We start from the raw sequence: 15,759 nt of genomic DNA, 5'->3' as shown, positions 1-15,759 counted from the left end.
TGTGCACACGCGTGCAGACACACACCTGTGTACGTGTGCACACGCGTGCATTCACACCTGCATTTCCATGTGCACGCACACAGGCACTTGGAAACCTGCCCGCATTCACGCGCTCGTGCACAGGTGCACGCACGCCTTTGTGCACGTGCACACACGAGTGCAAAGGTTCGTGCGTGCACACACAGCCCTGTGCACCAGTTTGCACGCACACGAGCGTGCACACAGGCGTGCACACACACACACAGGGTGCACCCAGCCTCCAGGACACCCCATGATGGGCGCACCCCCACCACCACCCATGGGCCCCAAAGTGCCTTGTGCCTCCCCAGCCTGGGGGAACCCCATTTTTTTTTTAAATAAAATTAAAAAAAATTTAAAAAAAAGAGAAAACCCCAAGCCCAAGGAGGGGAGAGGATTCCCGGGGATTCCCCGAGGGAAACCCGGACCCAAAACCCCGATAGCAGCTGTGGGATTGCGGGGTGGCCGGAGCGGGGCCGGGCAGCGTGGGGCAGCACCGTGGGTTGGGGCCGGGCGCAGCCGCCGAGGCGCAAGATGTTGCACCCCGATAACCTTGTTTACGGGGCCGGGGGGGGGCCGGGCGAGCCGGGGGGGGCAGCGGTGGGGGGCAGATTAGGAGGTGAGCGTGACTCAGGGCATTTGGGTGCCTGCCCCGGCGGCGCGCGGCTCTTCCACCGGAGAGCCGGGGGCTGGCGGCGACGGCAGCGGCGTCCCCGAGCCACCCCAAAGGTCGGTGCGGGGTCTCGGGGTGGGGGGCACCGTGGGGTCCCTGGATGTAAGGGGGTGGTGGGGATGGGGTGGGTGGGAGCACCCAAGGGTGCCCACGTGGGGGCATACGGCCCTGTAGGGTGCGGGTAGGGTCGGGAGGGTTTGGCACTGGGGTGGGGGGGTTTGTGGGGTCCCTCGGTCCCGCGCTGTGGTGGGTGCGTGGGGTTTGTGCTTCAGGACCTGTGGGGGCCTCGTTGGGTGCATGGGGGGAGTGCTTTGGGATTAGGGTGTGGGCACCATAATGGGGTGCACGGGGTGTCCTTTAGGAGGTATGGGTGCCGTGCTGGGTGCATGGGGTGTGTGCACTGGGAGCTGTGGTTTGGGCACCAGTATGGGATGTCCTTCGGGAGGTTCGGGCTCCATGCCCGGCACGCCAGCTCTGTGGGGTGGCGGATTTGGGCTCTGCAGCGTGCAATGGGGTGCCTGGTGCTGAGCACAGGGTGTGGGGTGTAGGGGGCTGTACCCAGCATGAGTGCTCGTGGTTGAGGTGTGCGCACCCCATTGCACACCCATGCAGGAGGTATGGGTGCCCCATTGCACACCCATATAGGATATATGGGATCCCCATTGCACAACCATATAGGATGTATGGGCTTGCTTTTGCACACCCATATAGGATATATGGATTCCCCATTGCACACCCATGCAGGAGGTATGGGTGTCCCATTGCACACCCATATAGGATGTATTGGTGCCCCATTGCACACCCATATAGGATATATGGGATCCCCATTGCACACCTATGCAGGATATATGGGATCCCCATTGCACACCCATGTAGCATGTATGGGTTCCTTTTTGCACACCCATATAGAATACATGGGTGCCCTGTTGCACACCCATGCAGGATATATGGGATCCCCATTGCACACCCATATAGGATGTATGGGCTCGCTTTTGCACACCCATATAGGATATATGGGTTCCCCATTGCACACCCAAGCAGGAGACATGGGTTCCCTCCTTGCCAACCACCCCACAGCAGGTGCAGACCCCCATGGGGGGGTGACCAGGCTGCCCGGCACCCCCCAGCCCCTCACCCCGGTCTCGGGGCGCTGCCTGGTCCTTGGGGGCCATGCGCAGGAGCAGGGGGGCAGCGGGGGGAGCGGGGCGGGGGCCGGAGCCGCATTATCAGTGGGGCGCAGCGGGGCTGACGCAAGAGGCATCGGGGCCGCAGTGGGGCTGGGGGGGGGCAGTGGGGCCGGGGACCAGGGACCGGGGACCAGGGCTGGCCTGGGGGGCCAGGGCCGCTGCCAAAGCGGGGCCAGGCGGGGCAGGAAGGAGGAGGCCGGGTCCGGAGCCAGCCATGGTTCCCGTGACCCCGTCACCGCTCCCGTGTCCCCACGGGTGGCTCCCACAGCCCCACGGTGGCTCCTCCGTGTGTGTCCCGTCCCGTCCCCCCCCGATCCCCCCCCGGGGCTCCTGAGTCCCCATCGGGATCCCCGTGACCCTGCCGGTGTCCCCGTGTCCCCATTGGGGTCCCCGCTGCTGCCAGCCTGGGAGCGAGGTCCTGCGTCACCCTGGTGAGAGCTGGGGGGCCCGCTGTCCCCACCCCACCCCCCCACCTTGACCTTGACCCCCCCCAACCTCCTGCCCCCCCCCCACGAGGGGTCCCTGCGCTGGGGCAGCAGCGGGCGTGGGGGGTCCCCCTGCGTGGGTACCCCACGGGTGGGGGGTGCTGGGGCCGGGACAGGACCCCCCCAGCTCCCCACGTGGCTCCTGGGGTTGGGGGGGGGGGAGAAGAAGTGGGGGTGCTCCCGGGGGGTGCCCCGGGGCTGGGGGTGCCCCACGCGCGTGGGGAAGGGCGCCCCCTGGCGGATGTCCCCTGGGGTGGCGGGGGGGGCCGGGACCCCCCCCGTGGGCGTGGGTCGGGGTGGGACCTGAGCTGCACCCCCCCGTGGGCGTGGGGCCCTATAGGACCCCCCCACCTGGGTGTGGGCACCCACGCGGGACCGGAGCCACACGCAGGGGGGCATAAAGGACCCGACCCCTGCGTGGGGATCCACGTGTGCCCGTGGGTCCTTGTGGGGCCCGCCCCACGCATGAAGATTTGGGGGGCCCAGCCCACGCGCACAGCTCCCCGGGGGGGCCTCGCCCACGGGTGGGGCCCCCCACTCACGTACGCGGCTCTATTTGGGGTCCCCACTAAATGCAAGCATCCACAGGGGACCTGCCCCACGTGTGAAGGGCTGTGGGTCCCAACCCATGCGCATGGCCCCATGGGGACCCTGACCCCCGCTCACAGCCCCACAGGGCCCCTAATCCCTGCTCACAGCCCCCCCGGGAGCCTGACCCCACTCACGGGACGTCCCTCGTGTGTGGGCACGGGTGGGAGCGGGGGCGCGATGCCGTGTCCCGGCGGGCAGCTCTGCCATCGGTTCCCACCAGCAGGGCAGGGCCCGGCTCCCGTGGGACCCCCCCTCGGCCCCCAGCACCTCCCGAAGCGGACACGGGGGGGGCCCCAATCTCCGCTCCCTAACGCTCTGTCTCCTTTCCCCGTACCGCCCGCAGGGCACCGGCCCCGGGCGTTAATGCGCCGCCGGGCTGACCGCTGGGACGCAGCGCGGAGCCATGGAGGGGCCCGGCCAGGTAGGGAGACCCCGGCCCCGCTGCTGCGCCCCGGCCCCCCAACCCCCCAGCCCCACTGAGCCCCCCCCACCGCTCTCTGCCCCGCAGGACGCCGAGGAGGTGATGCGGAGAAACCTGGACCCCGAGGGCTACGAGGACCCGGGGATCAAGGTCTCGAGGATGTCGCTGGAGGAGACGAGCAGTGAGTGGCACCCACGGGCGGAGGGGGGAGCTGGGGGCGCGCGGGGTGGTGGGGGGGCTACGTGGGGGCCAGAGGGGCAGGGGCAATGGGACCAGCACTGGCATTGCATGGCTGGTGGCACCGCATGGGCACCGGTGTCGGATGAGCACCGGCGTTGCAGAGGTGGCAGCGTTGCACGGATGGGCGTTGCACGAGCGGTGTTGCTGCACGGGCACCTGGGCTGCACGGGGACTGGCACCCTGTGGGCGCTGGCACGGCGTGGGCACTGCAGGGGGCACAGTGTGGGCACGGCAGGTTCAAGGGCGCATGTTGCATGGGGTTCTGCGGGTGCCAGCGTTGCACGGGCACCAGCATTGCATGAACACCGGCATGGCATGGGTGTTAGCGTTGTGCGGGCGCGTTGCACGGGCACTCGGGTTGCACGGGTGCATGGCAAGGGTGCCAGCATTGCATGGGCAGCGGTGTTGCACAGGTGCCAGCACGACATAGGCGTGTTGCATGGGCACCAGCGTTGCAAGGGTGCAGGTGTTGCATGGGTGCCAGCATTGCATGGGCACTGGAGTTGCATGGGGCCAGTGTTGCATGGGTGCATTGCATGGGCACCAGCGCTGCATGGGTGCCAACGTTGCATGGGTGCAGGCGTTGCACAGGCGTGTTGCATGGGCACCAGCACTGCATGGGTGCCAGCGTGGCTTGCTGAAACCCTGGAGGTTGCCAGCGGGAAAAGGAGAGATGGCCAAGCCTGGGGACACCGAGGTCCTTGGGTGGGCGGCGAGGGGCGTTCAGAGGGGTCTCGTTGCCCCTCTTCCTTGCCCGCAGCCGGGTTTTTATGCTCGATGCAGCAGGGTGGCACCTCTCCGGTCCCCACCGGCTGCCGCTGTGCATCCCAAAGGTCTCGGTGTCCCCAGCCCCCCAGGGTCCCCTCCATGGGGTGACGCCGGGTGGTGACGTTGGCCATGGGGTGGGGTGGTGGCTGTCCCCATCCCGCGCCCACCCGAGGTAACGCTGCCGCCCGTTCTGCGCAGGGGCCGGCGGCGGCACCGGGCCCCCTTTGGCCGCGCGGAGGGCGAGAGGCGAGGAGCTGGCGCCCCTGCGGTGAGTCCCACTCGCGGCTTGGCCCCGGGAGGCCACTGGCACCCACGGGCGCGCGGGGCTCACCCGCCCGTCCCCGCCGTGTGTGTTTTGCAGCCGGTATTTGCCCAGCCACCGGGGATCCTATGACCTGGACGGGAGGAGGCGCGCGGCCGGGGCCCCCCCGGGACGGGTCAGCCGCCGTGGCGGAGGGCAGAGTGAGTGACCCGGCCCCGGCGTGTGTGTGTGTCCCCCCCCGGCCCCGCGAGGCGGCCGTCACCCGGGCGTCGGGGCGTGCCGCGGGGTGACCGCGGCCACTTGCCCGTAATCGCCCGCTGATTGAGGATAAATAAAGGCTTTGTTTGGGGTGAGGACAAGAACCACTTGGGGCTGAACGCCGGCTGGCGCTGGGCGGCTCGGCGGTGGCAGCGGGCCGGGACGAGGACGAGCTCGGCGCGTGCCCACGTGCCCTCGGGGACACCAGTGGGGACACGCGCCCGTCCCCGCCGGTGTGTGGGTGGCATCCCTGCAGAGCGGGATGCGGGCGTCGCGGTGTCCCTGGGGCCTGGTGGGGGATACAGGGGACCGTGGTGGTCCCCAGAGCGGGCACAGCGGGGACAGGGACGTTCTGCCCCCCCGGGGGCTGTACCCGTGTTTACTGTCAGCAAAGGCAAAGTGCTGCGGGGTTTACGGTGCACACAGGGCGTGGGGCCGGCCCGCCGCCCCCACCCAGGCTTTATAGGGCAGGGACGCACGGGGAGCGCGGAGGGGGTGCAGGTAGGCAGGGGACAGGGACGGGGGACGCTGCGCTCTTGGGGTTGTGCTGGCTGGGGACAAAGTGTCCCCGTCACCATCCCTGTCCCCGTCCTGGTGCACCCCGGGGTGCGGGACAGCACCGGGCGCTGTCCCCAGGGACAGCGGGGCACCAGCAGGGCAGAGGTGACAGGGGGACACATCCAGCACCCCCCGGCTGCGTGTTGGGGATGGGGGCGATGGGGGGGATGCCTCCGACAGACCCCGGGGGGCTGGAGGGGGGGTCAGGACCAGCTAACGCGGCGCTGGCTCCGCTCGCAGCTCCGTCGGTGACCGATGTGGACCTGGAGGCGGCGGGGAGCAGGCGGCTCGTGTCCCGGTGGGACACCCATGAGGTGGGTGCTGTGCCCCCGGGACCCCCCCCACTTCATTCCCACCCCTGGGGAGGGCAGGGGCTGCAAGGGTGTGGTGCCAAACCCTGGTGACACCAGGACCCGGGGGTCCCATCCGCGGCGGGTGGCACTGCTGCAGCTTTGGGACCCCCGGGGGTCCCCAGTGAGGGGTTTGGGGGGTAGGGGGGGGCTCTGACACCCCCGTGGCTGCGGCCGCAGGTCTACACGGAGCTGCACGAGCTGGTCATGGACAGCAAGAAGGAGCTGTGCTGGATGGAGGCCGGCCACTGGCTCCAGCTGGAGGAGAACTTCACGGCCAGCGGGGACTGGGGCCAGCCCCACGTCTCCTTCCTGACCTACCGCAGCCTCCTGGACCTGCACCGCGCCCTTGCCAAAGGTGGGGACACCGACGGGGCTGGGGGGGGGGGAGGTGGGGACCCCCAGGGCGGGCGGGCGGTGACAGTGGTGTCCCCGCAGGCGCCGTGCTCCTCGACGTGGCGGCCACCTCGCTGGCGGCCGTGGCGCACGTGCTGATCGACCAGATGATCTACGAGGGGCAGCTCAAGCCGCAGGACAGGGAGGACCTCCTGAGGACGCTGCTGCTGCAGCACAAGTAGGGCCGGGGACCCTAAGGGCTGTGGGAGGGGGGCTTTTGGGGTGGGGGGGCGTTGTCCCACCTCACACCGTCCCCCGGCTGCTCGCAGGCACCCCAGCGAGGCCGAGTCGGTGTGGACGCTGCCCCCGGCGCAGCTGCAGCGCTCGGGCACGGTGCCGGTGGAGACGGAGCAGCCGCTGCTGCGGGAGCACCAGGCCCTGGAGATGCGGGCGCTGGATGGGGCCGAGCAGGCGAGTGTGTGGGGGGGTCCTGGGGGGGGGTCCTGGGGTGCTGGGGGGGGGGGTCAGGCTGCAGGGAGGGCACCCACAGGAACCTGTGGGCACCACATGGCCGTGCTCTGGTGTGCGCACTCTTGCACGCACGCGTGCACAGCGAGGGAGCCGGGCGTGCAGGGATGGAGCGGGACACGCAGGGGACACGCAGGGGACACGCAGGGGACACGCAGGGGATGGATTAGGGCACAAGGGACAGCCACCAGCTGACTGCTGCCGTTCTCCTGCCCAAAACAGAGCGGGACCAAGCCCGGGCCCCAGCTCTCTGAGAAGCTCCCCGAGGACGCCGAGGCCACCCTGGTCCTCGTGGGTGAGTGCCCGGGGTGCTGCGGGTGCAGGATCAGCCCCGCGGCCGGGGGGTGTGTGGGGGGGTTTTGTTGCCGGCCCCCAGCTGTCTCGCTGCTTGCTCACTTGCTGCTTTTCTTGCACTTTTTTCTACTCCCCCCCCAATCCTCAGCCCTCGCCACCTCCTGCTCAGCGCTGCTCCTTGTCCTGTGTCCCTCTCCCTCTGTCCCTCTGTCACCCTGTCCCCCATTCCCCTGCCTCCCCGTCCCCATATCCTCATGTCCTCATGTTCCCAGTTCCCCACTCACGTCCCTATGTCCCCCATGTTCCTATGCCCCAGTGTCCCTGTGCCCATGTCCCCGTGTCCCTGTGTCTCCATGTCCCTGTGTCCCCATGTCCCTGTGCCCCCTGTCCTAACCCTTTTGTCCCCCCACATCCCCGTGTCTCCGTGTCCCCGTGCCTCCATGTAACTGTGTCCCTGCACCCCCATGTCCCCATTTCCCAACATCCCCATACCCCAACATCCCCACGTCCCCACGTCCCCAAACTCCTTTCCCCGTCTCCCTGTGCCCCACGTCCCTGTACCCAACCCTCCCTGACCCCATCCCGTCCCCCCCCCAGGCTGCGCAGCCTTCCTGGAGCAGCCGACGCTGGCCTTCGTGCGCCTGCGGGACGCGGTGACAATGGACGCCGTCCTCAACGTGCCCCTGCCCGTGCGCTTCCTCCTCGTGGTGCTGGGCCCCGACAGCCCCCACGTCAGCTACCACGAGATCGGCCGCACCATCGCCACCATGATGGCCGAGAGGGTACGGCCCCCGCCACCTAGAGCTCCCCAGGGTCCCCAAGCAGGGCTTGTCACCCCCCGCCATGTCACTCTCTGTCCCCATGTCCCCATGCACCTCTGTCCCATGTCGCTGTGCCCCGGTGGCCCCATGCCCCCATTATCTGCCCGTTCCCATGTGTGCCAGGACCTGTGGCCCCATGTCCCCCATGTCCCCATATTGCCATGTCCCCATGGTCCCATGTCCCCATGCCCTCGTGTCCCCATTCCCGTCTGTCCCAGCGAGCACATCCCCTGTCCCTGTGTGCTCCCACAGCCCCGTGTCCCCCATGTCCCCCCAACATCCCCATGTCCCCCCCACACACCCCCATCCCTCCACATCCCCATCACCCCATGCCTCCATGCCCCCCATGTCCCCAGGCTCCTGTGTCCCCACATCCCCAGGTCCCCACGGCCCCAGTGCCTTCAAGTCCCCATCCTCCAGTGTCCCATGTCCCCATCCCACTGTGTCCCCATGTCCCCAGGTCCCTGTGTCCCCAGTGTCCCAGGTCCTCGTGGCCCCAGTGTCCCCTGTCCCCATCCCACTGTGTCCCCATCCTACCATGTCCCCATGTCCCCAGGCTCCTGTGTCCCCATGTTCTCAGGTCCCCGTGCCCAGTGCCCTCAAGCCCCCATGGCCCCAGTGTCCCATGTCCCCATCCCACTCTGTCCCCGTGCCCCCGTGGCCCTGTGCCCCGTGTCCCCATCCCCCCGTGCGCCCCCATCCCCGCGCCCCCCTGCATCCCCACGGTGCCCCGTCCCCACGGGGGCTGCGGGGGCGGCCGACCCCCATCCCCGGCCATCCCCGCAGGTTTTCCGCCGCGACGCCTACCTGGCCGAGAGCCGCCAGGACCTGCTGCGGGGGGTGGAGGATTTCCTGGAGGCCAGCATCGTGCTGCCCCCCACCGAGACCCCCAGCGAGCAGCACCTGCGCAGCCTGGTGCCGCTGCAGCGCCAGCTGCTCCGCCGCCGCTACCAGCACCCCGGGAAGGCCCCCGAGGACTTCCTAAAGGAGACGTGTACGTCCTGGGGACACCCCAAAACATCCCCACTGGTTCCCCTGGGTCCCGTCCCCACGGCTGGCGGGACACCCTTGTTTGTGTGTCCCCAGGGACCAAGAGCGAGGAGCCGGAGGACGACGACCCCCTGCGCAGGACGGGGCGCCCCTTTGGGGGGCTGGTGCGGGACATCCGCCGCCGCTACCCCAAATATCTCAGCGACATCAAGGACGCCCTCAGCCCCCAGTGCTTGGCCGCCGTCATCTTCATCTACTTTGCGGCGCTGTCCCCCGCTGTCACCTTTGGAGGCTTGCTGGGTAAGGGGGGGGGGGACGCGCATGGGGACGGGGACAGCCCCCGGTTGGGTGCACGAGGTGCCACCGCCTGCAGCGCCGTCCCCAGGGGGCTCTGCACGGGGCGTCAAGGGGTGTGGGATGGGGGCACACGGCGCTGTGTCCCCCCCCCCGGGAACCAACCGGCTCTGCCCCCCCCCAGGTGAGAAGACCAAGGGCATGATGGGGGTGTCGGAGCTGCTCATCTCCACCTGCGTGCAGTGCGTCCTCTTCAGCATCCTCAGCGCCCAGCCCCTGCTCGTCGTCGGCTTTTCGGGGCCCCTGCTGGTCTTCGAGGAAGCTTTCTTCTCGGTGGGTGCTGCCCCCCGCCCGCGGGCACCCCCTCTGCCCCCTGTCACACTCGCGGTGTCCCCGTGCGCCCCAGGGTGCTGCACCGGGGGGTGGCACCTGGGGGATGGCACAAGGTGACACAGCATAAGGGATGGTGCTTTTTGGGGTGGCACAGGGGTGATGCCACACGGATGGTGCCTCGTGGGTGAGGTGATATGGGGGATGCTCCGTGGGGGGTGCCGTGAGGGGGGTGCCACGGGGGTGATGGCATGGGGGTGATGGCACGTAGGGGGTGGCACTTTTGGGATGCCACCTGGGCCATCCCGCACGAATGGTGCCACATAGGGGGATGCCACACGGGTGACACCACACGGGTGACACCACACGGGTGACACCGTGCTGGTGATGCCATTTGGGTGCAGCCAAGCGGGTGACCCCCCTGGGTACCACTGCCCCAGGGGATGCGGGACCACCACAGAGCCCCGTGGTGCTGGGGAGGGGGGACACAGGGGGCTGACGGGGCCGTGTCCCCCGTGCCCAGTTCTGCGAGGGCCAGGGCTTGGAGTACATCGTGGGACGGGTGTGGATCGGCTTCTGGCTCATCCTGCTGGTGCTGGTGGTGGTGGCCTGCGAGGGCAGCTTCCTGGTGCGCTACCTGTCCCGCTACACCCAGGAGATCTTCTCCTTCCTCATCTCCCTCATCTTCATCTACGAGACCTTCGTCAAGCTCATCACGGTGAGGGGCGTGGGGGCCGTGAGCGGGGAGGGGGCTGCGGGGTGGGGTCTTCACCCTGTGTCCCCGCAGGCTGCAGCAGGGACGGAGCCGTCCCCGCAGCGTTTTCTCCCCTCACCCAGCACCTTCCCACCCCGTCCTCCCCACAGTTTGGGTTTGGGGCAGGCGCCCCTCACCCAGGAGCTGCTGGGGACCCCCTATTTTTACCCCCATCCCCCAGCTCGGACCCTCCCCTTGCAGTTGGTTGCAGCGGGATGGTGACACCCTGGGTGCCTGTGGGGGCACCTCGGGTGCTGCCCCATCCCCTGCCCATCCCTGACCCTTCTCCCCCCGCGCAGATCTTCAAGGCGCACCCCCTGCAGCGGGTGTACAACGTGCAGGCCGTCGTCTCCCCCAACGTGGCCGAGCCCAACACGGCCCTGCTGTCCCTCGTCCTGATGGCTGGCACCTTCTTCCTCGCCCTCTTCCTCCGCAAGTTCAAGAACAGCGCCTTCCTGCCCGGCAAGGTGGGCACGGGGGGGCTGCAGGGCTGGGGGGGGGGACACCGGGGGGCACGGCATCGCCACCCCCCCAAACACACACACACACAGGGGGGACCCTCGGGTGGGGATGGGGGGCGTATGGGTGGGCTCACCATGGGCACGGTGTCCCCGCAGGTCCGGCGCCTGATCGGGGATTTCGGGGTGCCCATCTCCATCTTCATCATGGCACTGGCTGACTTCTTCGTCAAGGACACCTACACGCAGGTCCGGGGGGGGGACGGGATCCCGGCTGTCCCCAACAAGGGGACACGGAGCTGGGTGGGCAGGGGGGAGCGGGGCGGACCCCAGGGTGCAAGCAGGGGGGCACCGAGGACTCCTGGGTGCCTGTGGGGTGCCTTGAGCCCCCCGCTGCTCACCCCCCATCTGTGGTCCCGTGCAGAAACTGAAGGTCCCCAAGGGGCTGGAGGTGACCAACTCGACGGCCCGGGGCTGGTTTATCAACCCCATGGGGAAGAACAACTCCTTCCCCATCTGGATGATGTTCGCCTCCGTGGTGCCCGCCCTGCTGGTCTTCATCCTCATCTTCCTCGAGACGCAGATCACCACGTGAGGGCAAGGGGGAAAAGGGGGGCTGGATGGCGGGGTGGGGACGGAGGGGACCCACCCCGGGGGGGGGACCTCCCCGACCCAACGCGTCCCCTCCGTCCTCGCAGGCTGATCGTCAGCAAACCCGAGAGGAAGCTGGTGAAGGGCTCGGGCTTCCACCTGGACCTGCTGCTGATCGTGGCCATGGGCGGCGTGGCGGCGCTTTTCGGGATGCCGTGGCTCAGTGCCACCACCGTGCGCACCATCACGCACGCCAACGCGCTCACCGTCATGAGCAAAACCTCGGGGGGCGAGAAGCCCCAAATCCTGGAGGTCAAGGAGCAGCGCATCAGCGGCCTGCTGGTGGCCGTGCTGATCGGTGAGCGCGGGAGGGGGGCACGGGGAGAGGAGACCCCCCCCCAGTCCCCCCGTCCTGTGCCGCTGCGGTGGTCCCTGACCGTGCCGTGTCCGTTTCCCCCCCCTTTCCCCCAGGGGTCTCCATCCTGATGGAGCCCATCCTGAAGTACATCCCGCTGGCCGTCCTCTTCGGCATCTTCCTCTACATGGGGGTCACCTCGCTCTTCGGCATCCAGCTCTTCGACCGCATCCTGCTCCTGCTGATGCCCCCCAAGTACCACCCCAAGGAAGCCTACGTCACCCGGGTGAGCGAGCCCCGGGTCACCTGGGGGGGGGTTTGGGGACACCCCGAGCTGGTCCTGCTGTCGGTTGGGGTCCCCAAAAAGCCTCCTCTGCCTATTCACGCCGGATCATCAGTCCTGCCCCCCCTCTCCCATTACCCACCCCCCCGGGATGGGTGCTGGATGCTGTCCCTACCACCCTGCCCCCGTTTTGTCCCCGTTGTCCTGACCCCTTTTCTCCTGACCCCATTGTCCTGACCCCTTTTGTCCCCCCGCAGGTGAAGACGTGGCGGATGCACCTCTTCACCCTCACCCAGATCCTGGTGCTGGCGCTGCTGTGGGGGGTGAAGGCCAGCCCGGCCTCGCTGGCGCTGCCCTTCGTCCTCATCCTCACCGTGCCGCTGCGCCGCTTCCTGCTGCCCCGCATCTTCCGCGAGATCGAGCTCAAATGTGTACGTAGCCCCGGCACGGGATGGGTCCCCGTCCGCAACCCCAGCCCTGTCCCCGGCCCTGTCCCCGTGCCGTCCCTATCTCCATCCCCATCCCTGTCCCATCCCCATCCCTCTCTGCGCCCCTGTCACCCTCCCTGTCCCCATCTCTGGTCTCATCCTTGTCCCTGTCCCCATCCCAAATCCCACCCTACTCCTCATTCCCATCCCCATCCATCTCCCTGTCCTTGTGCCCGTCCCTATCCTCATCCCTGTCCCTGTCACCATCCCAATCCCCATTCCATCCATCTACCTGTCCCCATCATCATCCTCATTGTCATCCCCATCCCCATCCCATCCCCATCCCATCCCATCCCCATCCCATCCCATATCCCCATCCCATCCCATATCCCCATCCCCATCCCATCCCCATCCCCATCCCATCCCATCCCCATCCCCATCCCATCCCCATCCCATCCCCATCCCATCCCCATCCCCATCCCATCCCCATCCCATCCCCATCCCATCCCCATCCCCATCCCATCCCCACCCATCCCCATCCCATCACCATCCCATCCCATCCCATATCCCCATCCCCATCCCATCCCCACCCCATCCCCATCCCATCCCCATCCCCATCCCATCCCCATCCCCATCCCATCCCATCCCCATCCCATCCCCATCCCATCCCATCCCATCCCCGTCCCATCCCATCCCCATCCCATCCCCATCCCCATCCCCATCCCATCCCATCTCCCCATCCCATCCCCATCCCATCCCCATCCCATCCCCATCCCATCCCATCCCCATCTCCATCCCATCCCATCCCATCCCCATCCCCATCCCCATCCCATCCCCATCCCCATCCCATCCCATCCCCATCCCATCCCCATCCCCATCCCATCCCATCCCCATCCCCATCCCATCCCCATCCCATCCCATCCCATCCCATCCCATCCCATCCCCATCCCATCCCATCCCCATCCCCATCTCCATCCCATCCCCATCCCCATCCCCATCCCATCCCCATCCCATCCCCATCCCATCCCCATCCCATCCCATCCCCATCTCCATCCCATCCCATCCCATCCCCATCCCCATCCCCATCCCATCCCCATCCCCATCCCATCCCATCCCCATCCCATCCCCATCCCCATCCCATCCCATCCCCATCCCCATCCCATCCCCATCCCATCCCATCCCATCCCATCCCATCCCCATCCCATCCCATCCCCATCCCCATCTCCATCCCATCCCCATCCCCATCCCCATCCCATCCCCATCCCATCCCATCCCATCCCCATCCCATCCCATCCCCATCCCCATCCCATCCCCATCCCATCCCCATCCCCATCCCATCCCCATCCCATCCCCATCCCCATCCCCATCCCATCCCCACCCCATCCCCATCCCATCCCATATCCCCATCCCCATCCCATCCCATCCCCATCCCCATCCCCATCCCATCCATTGTGCCCATCCCCATCCCATCCCCATCCCATCCCCATCCCCATCCCATTGTTCCCGTCCCATCCCCATCCCATCCCCATCCCATCCCATCCCATCCCATCCCACCCCCCCACCCCGTCCCCCCCCTGACGCCCCCTCCCTCCCCCAGCTGGACGCGGACGATGCGGTGGTGACCTTCGAGGAGGCGGAGGGCCAGGACGTGTACGACGAGGTGCAGATGCCCAGCTAAGGGCTCCTTCTGCCCCCCCCCAGCCTGTAGATCCGCCGCCCCCCAGGGGACGCCGCTTTCACCCCGTGGAGCCGTTTTTGAGCCGTTTTCTCCCTTTCTCTGCCCTTTTCTGCAGCGGGAGCACCCCGCTCCCACCGCCCCCCCCCCGGGGGCAGGGATGTAAATAGCCCAGCAAAGGGGGGAGATGTTTGCGATGGAGGCAATCATGGGAAAAAAAACAAAAAAAAAACACAGAAAAAAAAATAGTAATAATAATGCTGACGCTTCTGCAGGTAGGGCTTGCTCAGAACACGAGGAAAATCTTTAAAAAAAAAAAAAAAAAGCAAAAAAAGCACTTAAAACTAGGACCAAAAAAAAAAAAAAAAGCAGCTGCGAGGAGTGATCTGTATATTTGATGCTAGTGCCTGGGGGAGTTTGTAATTTATTTGGGAGGGCTGCGTGTGCCCCATGTGCGTGTGTACAGCAGGGACGAGGCGTCGAAGCGGCCGAGGAGCTGATTTGGTGCCCTGCTCGGGGCCGAACCGGCCGGCGGGGGGGGGCAGGGTTGGGGCTGGTGGCGCTCGGGGTCGCTGGGTGCCCCCCCAGCCTTGCCCCGTCCCGCTGGGATCGTTCCCACAGCAGCCTGGCCCCGGCTCCTGCTGCGGCTGAGTGTGAGCACGAGTGTGAGTGTGAGTGTGAGTGTGAGTGTGGGTGTGAGTGTGGGTGTGAGCGTGAGTGTGAGTGAGCGTGAGTGTGAGCGTGACCATGAGCAAGTGTGAACATGAGCATGGGTGAGGGTGTGAGTGTGTGAGCGTGAGCGTGACCATGAGTGTAACCATGAGTGAGTGTGAGCATGATCATGAGTGAGTGTGAGTGTGAGCATGAGTGTGAAATAACGTGTGAGCATGAATTTGGGTGTGAGTGTGAGCATGAGTGTGCGTGAGTGTGAACGAGTGAGAGTGTGAGCATGTGAGTGTGAGCATGAGTGTGAGTGTGAGCATGAACATGAGTGTGAGCATGAGTGTGAGTGCATGAGTGTGATTGTGAGTGTGAACAAGAGCACGAGTGTGAGCATGAGTGTGAGTGTGAGCATGAGCATAGCATGAGCACAAGCATGAGCGTGAGTGTGAGCACAAGTGTGTAAGTGTGCATGAGTGTGCCCGGTGGGGCCGGGCGCCGCCGTTGCCCCCTTGCCCCTTGGGGATGCTCAGGGCCGGGCCGGGCTCGTGCCCCCCCCCAGGGCTCGTGCCCGCAGCCCCCCCCTCAATTGTGCCCCCTCCCCGTACCCGGCTCTAATAAAGACTTTGTGGACCCGAGGCCGGCCCCTTCCTTCCGCCCGCGAGCTGAAAAATAAAAAATTTGGTAATTGAAGGGGAGTGGGGCTGGGGGGGGGCAGATCCTGGGGCTGGGGGCTGGGGGGGGGCCCCGGGGGCTTGGCTGGGTCAAAGAGGAGGCGGCGTCACAGCAGCTTGGTGAGACTTTATTGGTAAAGGCCAAGTGATAAATAATGTAAGATAATATAAAATGGGATAAATAATGTGAAATAATATAAAGGAGAATAATAGAAAATAGAATAAATTATATAAAATATATAGAATAGAATAGAATAGAATAGAATAGAATAGAATAGAATAGAATAGAATAGAAATAAAAGATAGAATAAAATAAAATAAAATAAAATAAAATAAAATAAAATAAAATAAAATAAAATAAAATAAAATAAAATAAAATAAAATAAAATAAAATAAAATAAAATAAAATAGAAATTATAGAAGTAGCAATAGGGATGGGACTATGAACGGCCCCGTGCTGCAGCAGGAGCGGGGCAG

At 66.0% G+C, this 15,759-nt stretch overlaps 1 protein-coding gene across 6 annotated transcripts; it reads left to right on the top strand.

Annotated features, from left to right (window-relative positions):
* The first annotated feature begins 613 nt into the window (after window positions 1–613).
* On the top strand, window positions 614–15,246 carry SLC4A1 (solute carrier family 4 member 1 (Diego blood group)). Of its 6 annotated transcripts, XM_072028774.1 has the most exons (22): window positions 627–747; window positions 3,298–3,375; window positions 3,463–3,556; window positions 4,582–4,651; window positions 4,745–4,845; window positions 5,702–5,775; window positions 5,992–6,169; window positions 6,250–6,385; window positions 6,477–6,618; window positions 6,898–6,970; window positions 7,567–7,751; window positions 8,577–8,784; window positions 8,877–9,080; window positions 9,259–9,407; window positions 9,928–10,122; window positions 10,458–10,625; window positions 10,776–10,865; window positions 11,041–11,207; window positions 11,315–11,565; window positions 11,679–11,848; window positions 12,103–12,276; window positions 13,871–15,246. In XM_072028774.1, exons 2-22 carry the CDS (start codon window positions 3,358–3,360, stop codon window positions 13,949–13,951), a joined length of 2,928 nt encoding a protein of 975 aa, XP_071884875.1. In that variant the 5' UTR covers window positions 627–747; window positions 3,298–3,357; the 3' UTR covers window positions 13,952–15,246. The 6 variants fall into 6 exon arrangements, with proteins under 6 accessions (XP_071884877.1, XP_071884879.1, XP_071884875.1 ...); XM_072028776.1 differs by lacking the exon at window positions 3,298–3,375 and having other exon boundaries at window positions 614–747; XM_072028775.1 differs by lacking the exon at window positions 4,582–4,651.
* The last annotated feature ends 513 nt before the right edge of the window (window positions 15,247–15,759 follow it).

The sequence above is a fragment of the Anas platyrhynchos genome, chromosome 28, assembly GCF_047663525.1.
Source record: "Anas platyrhynchos isolate ZD024472 breed Pekin duck chromosome 28, IASCAAS_PekinDuck_T2T, whole genome shotgun sequence".
In the NCBI taxonomy this organism is placed as follows: Eukaryota; Metazoa; Chordata; class Aves; order Anseriformes; family Anatidae; genus Anas; species Anas platyrhynchos.
The sequence above is the reverse complement of the archived record's forward strand: the minus strand, read 5'-3'. Positions and strand labels throughout refer to the sequence as shown.

What these genes read in the sequence shown, in the direction of transcription:
- SLC4A1 (XM_072028774.1), top strand. An exon ending in GAGGAGCTGGCGCCCCTGCG is followed by an intron (nt 4,652 to 4,744) that starts GTGAGTCCCACT and finishes TGTGTTTTGCAG; the next exon opens with CCGGTATTTGCCCAGCCACC. An exon ending in AGGAAGCCTACGTCACCCGG is followed by an intron (nt 11,849 to 12,102) that starts GTGAGCGAGCCC and finishes GTCCCCCCGCAG; the next exon opens with GTGAAGACGTGGCGGATGCA.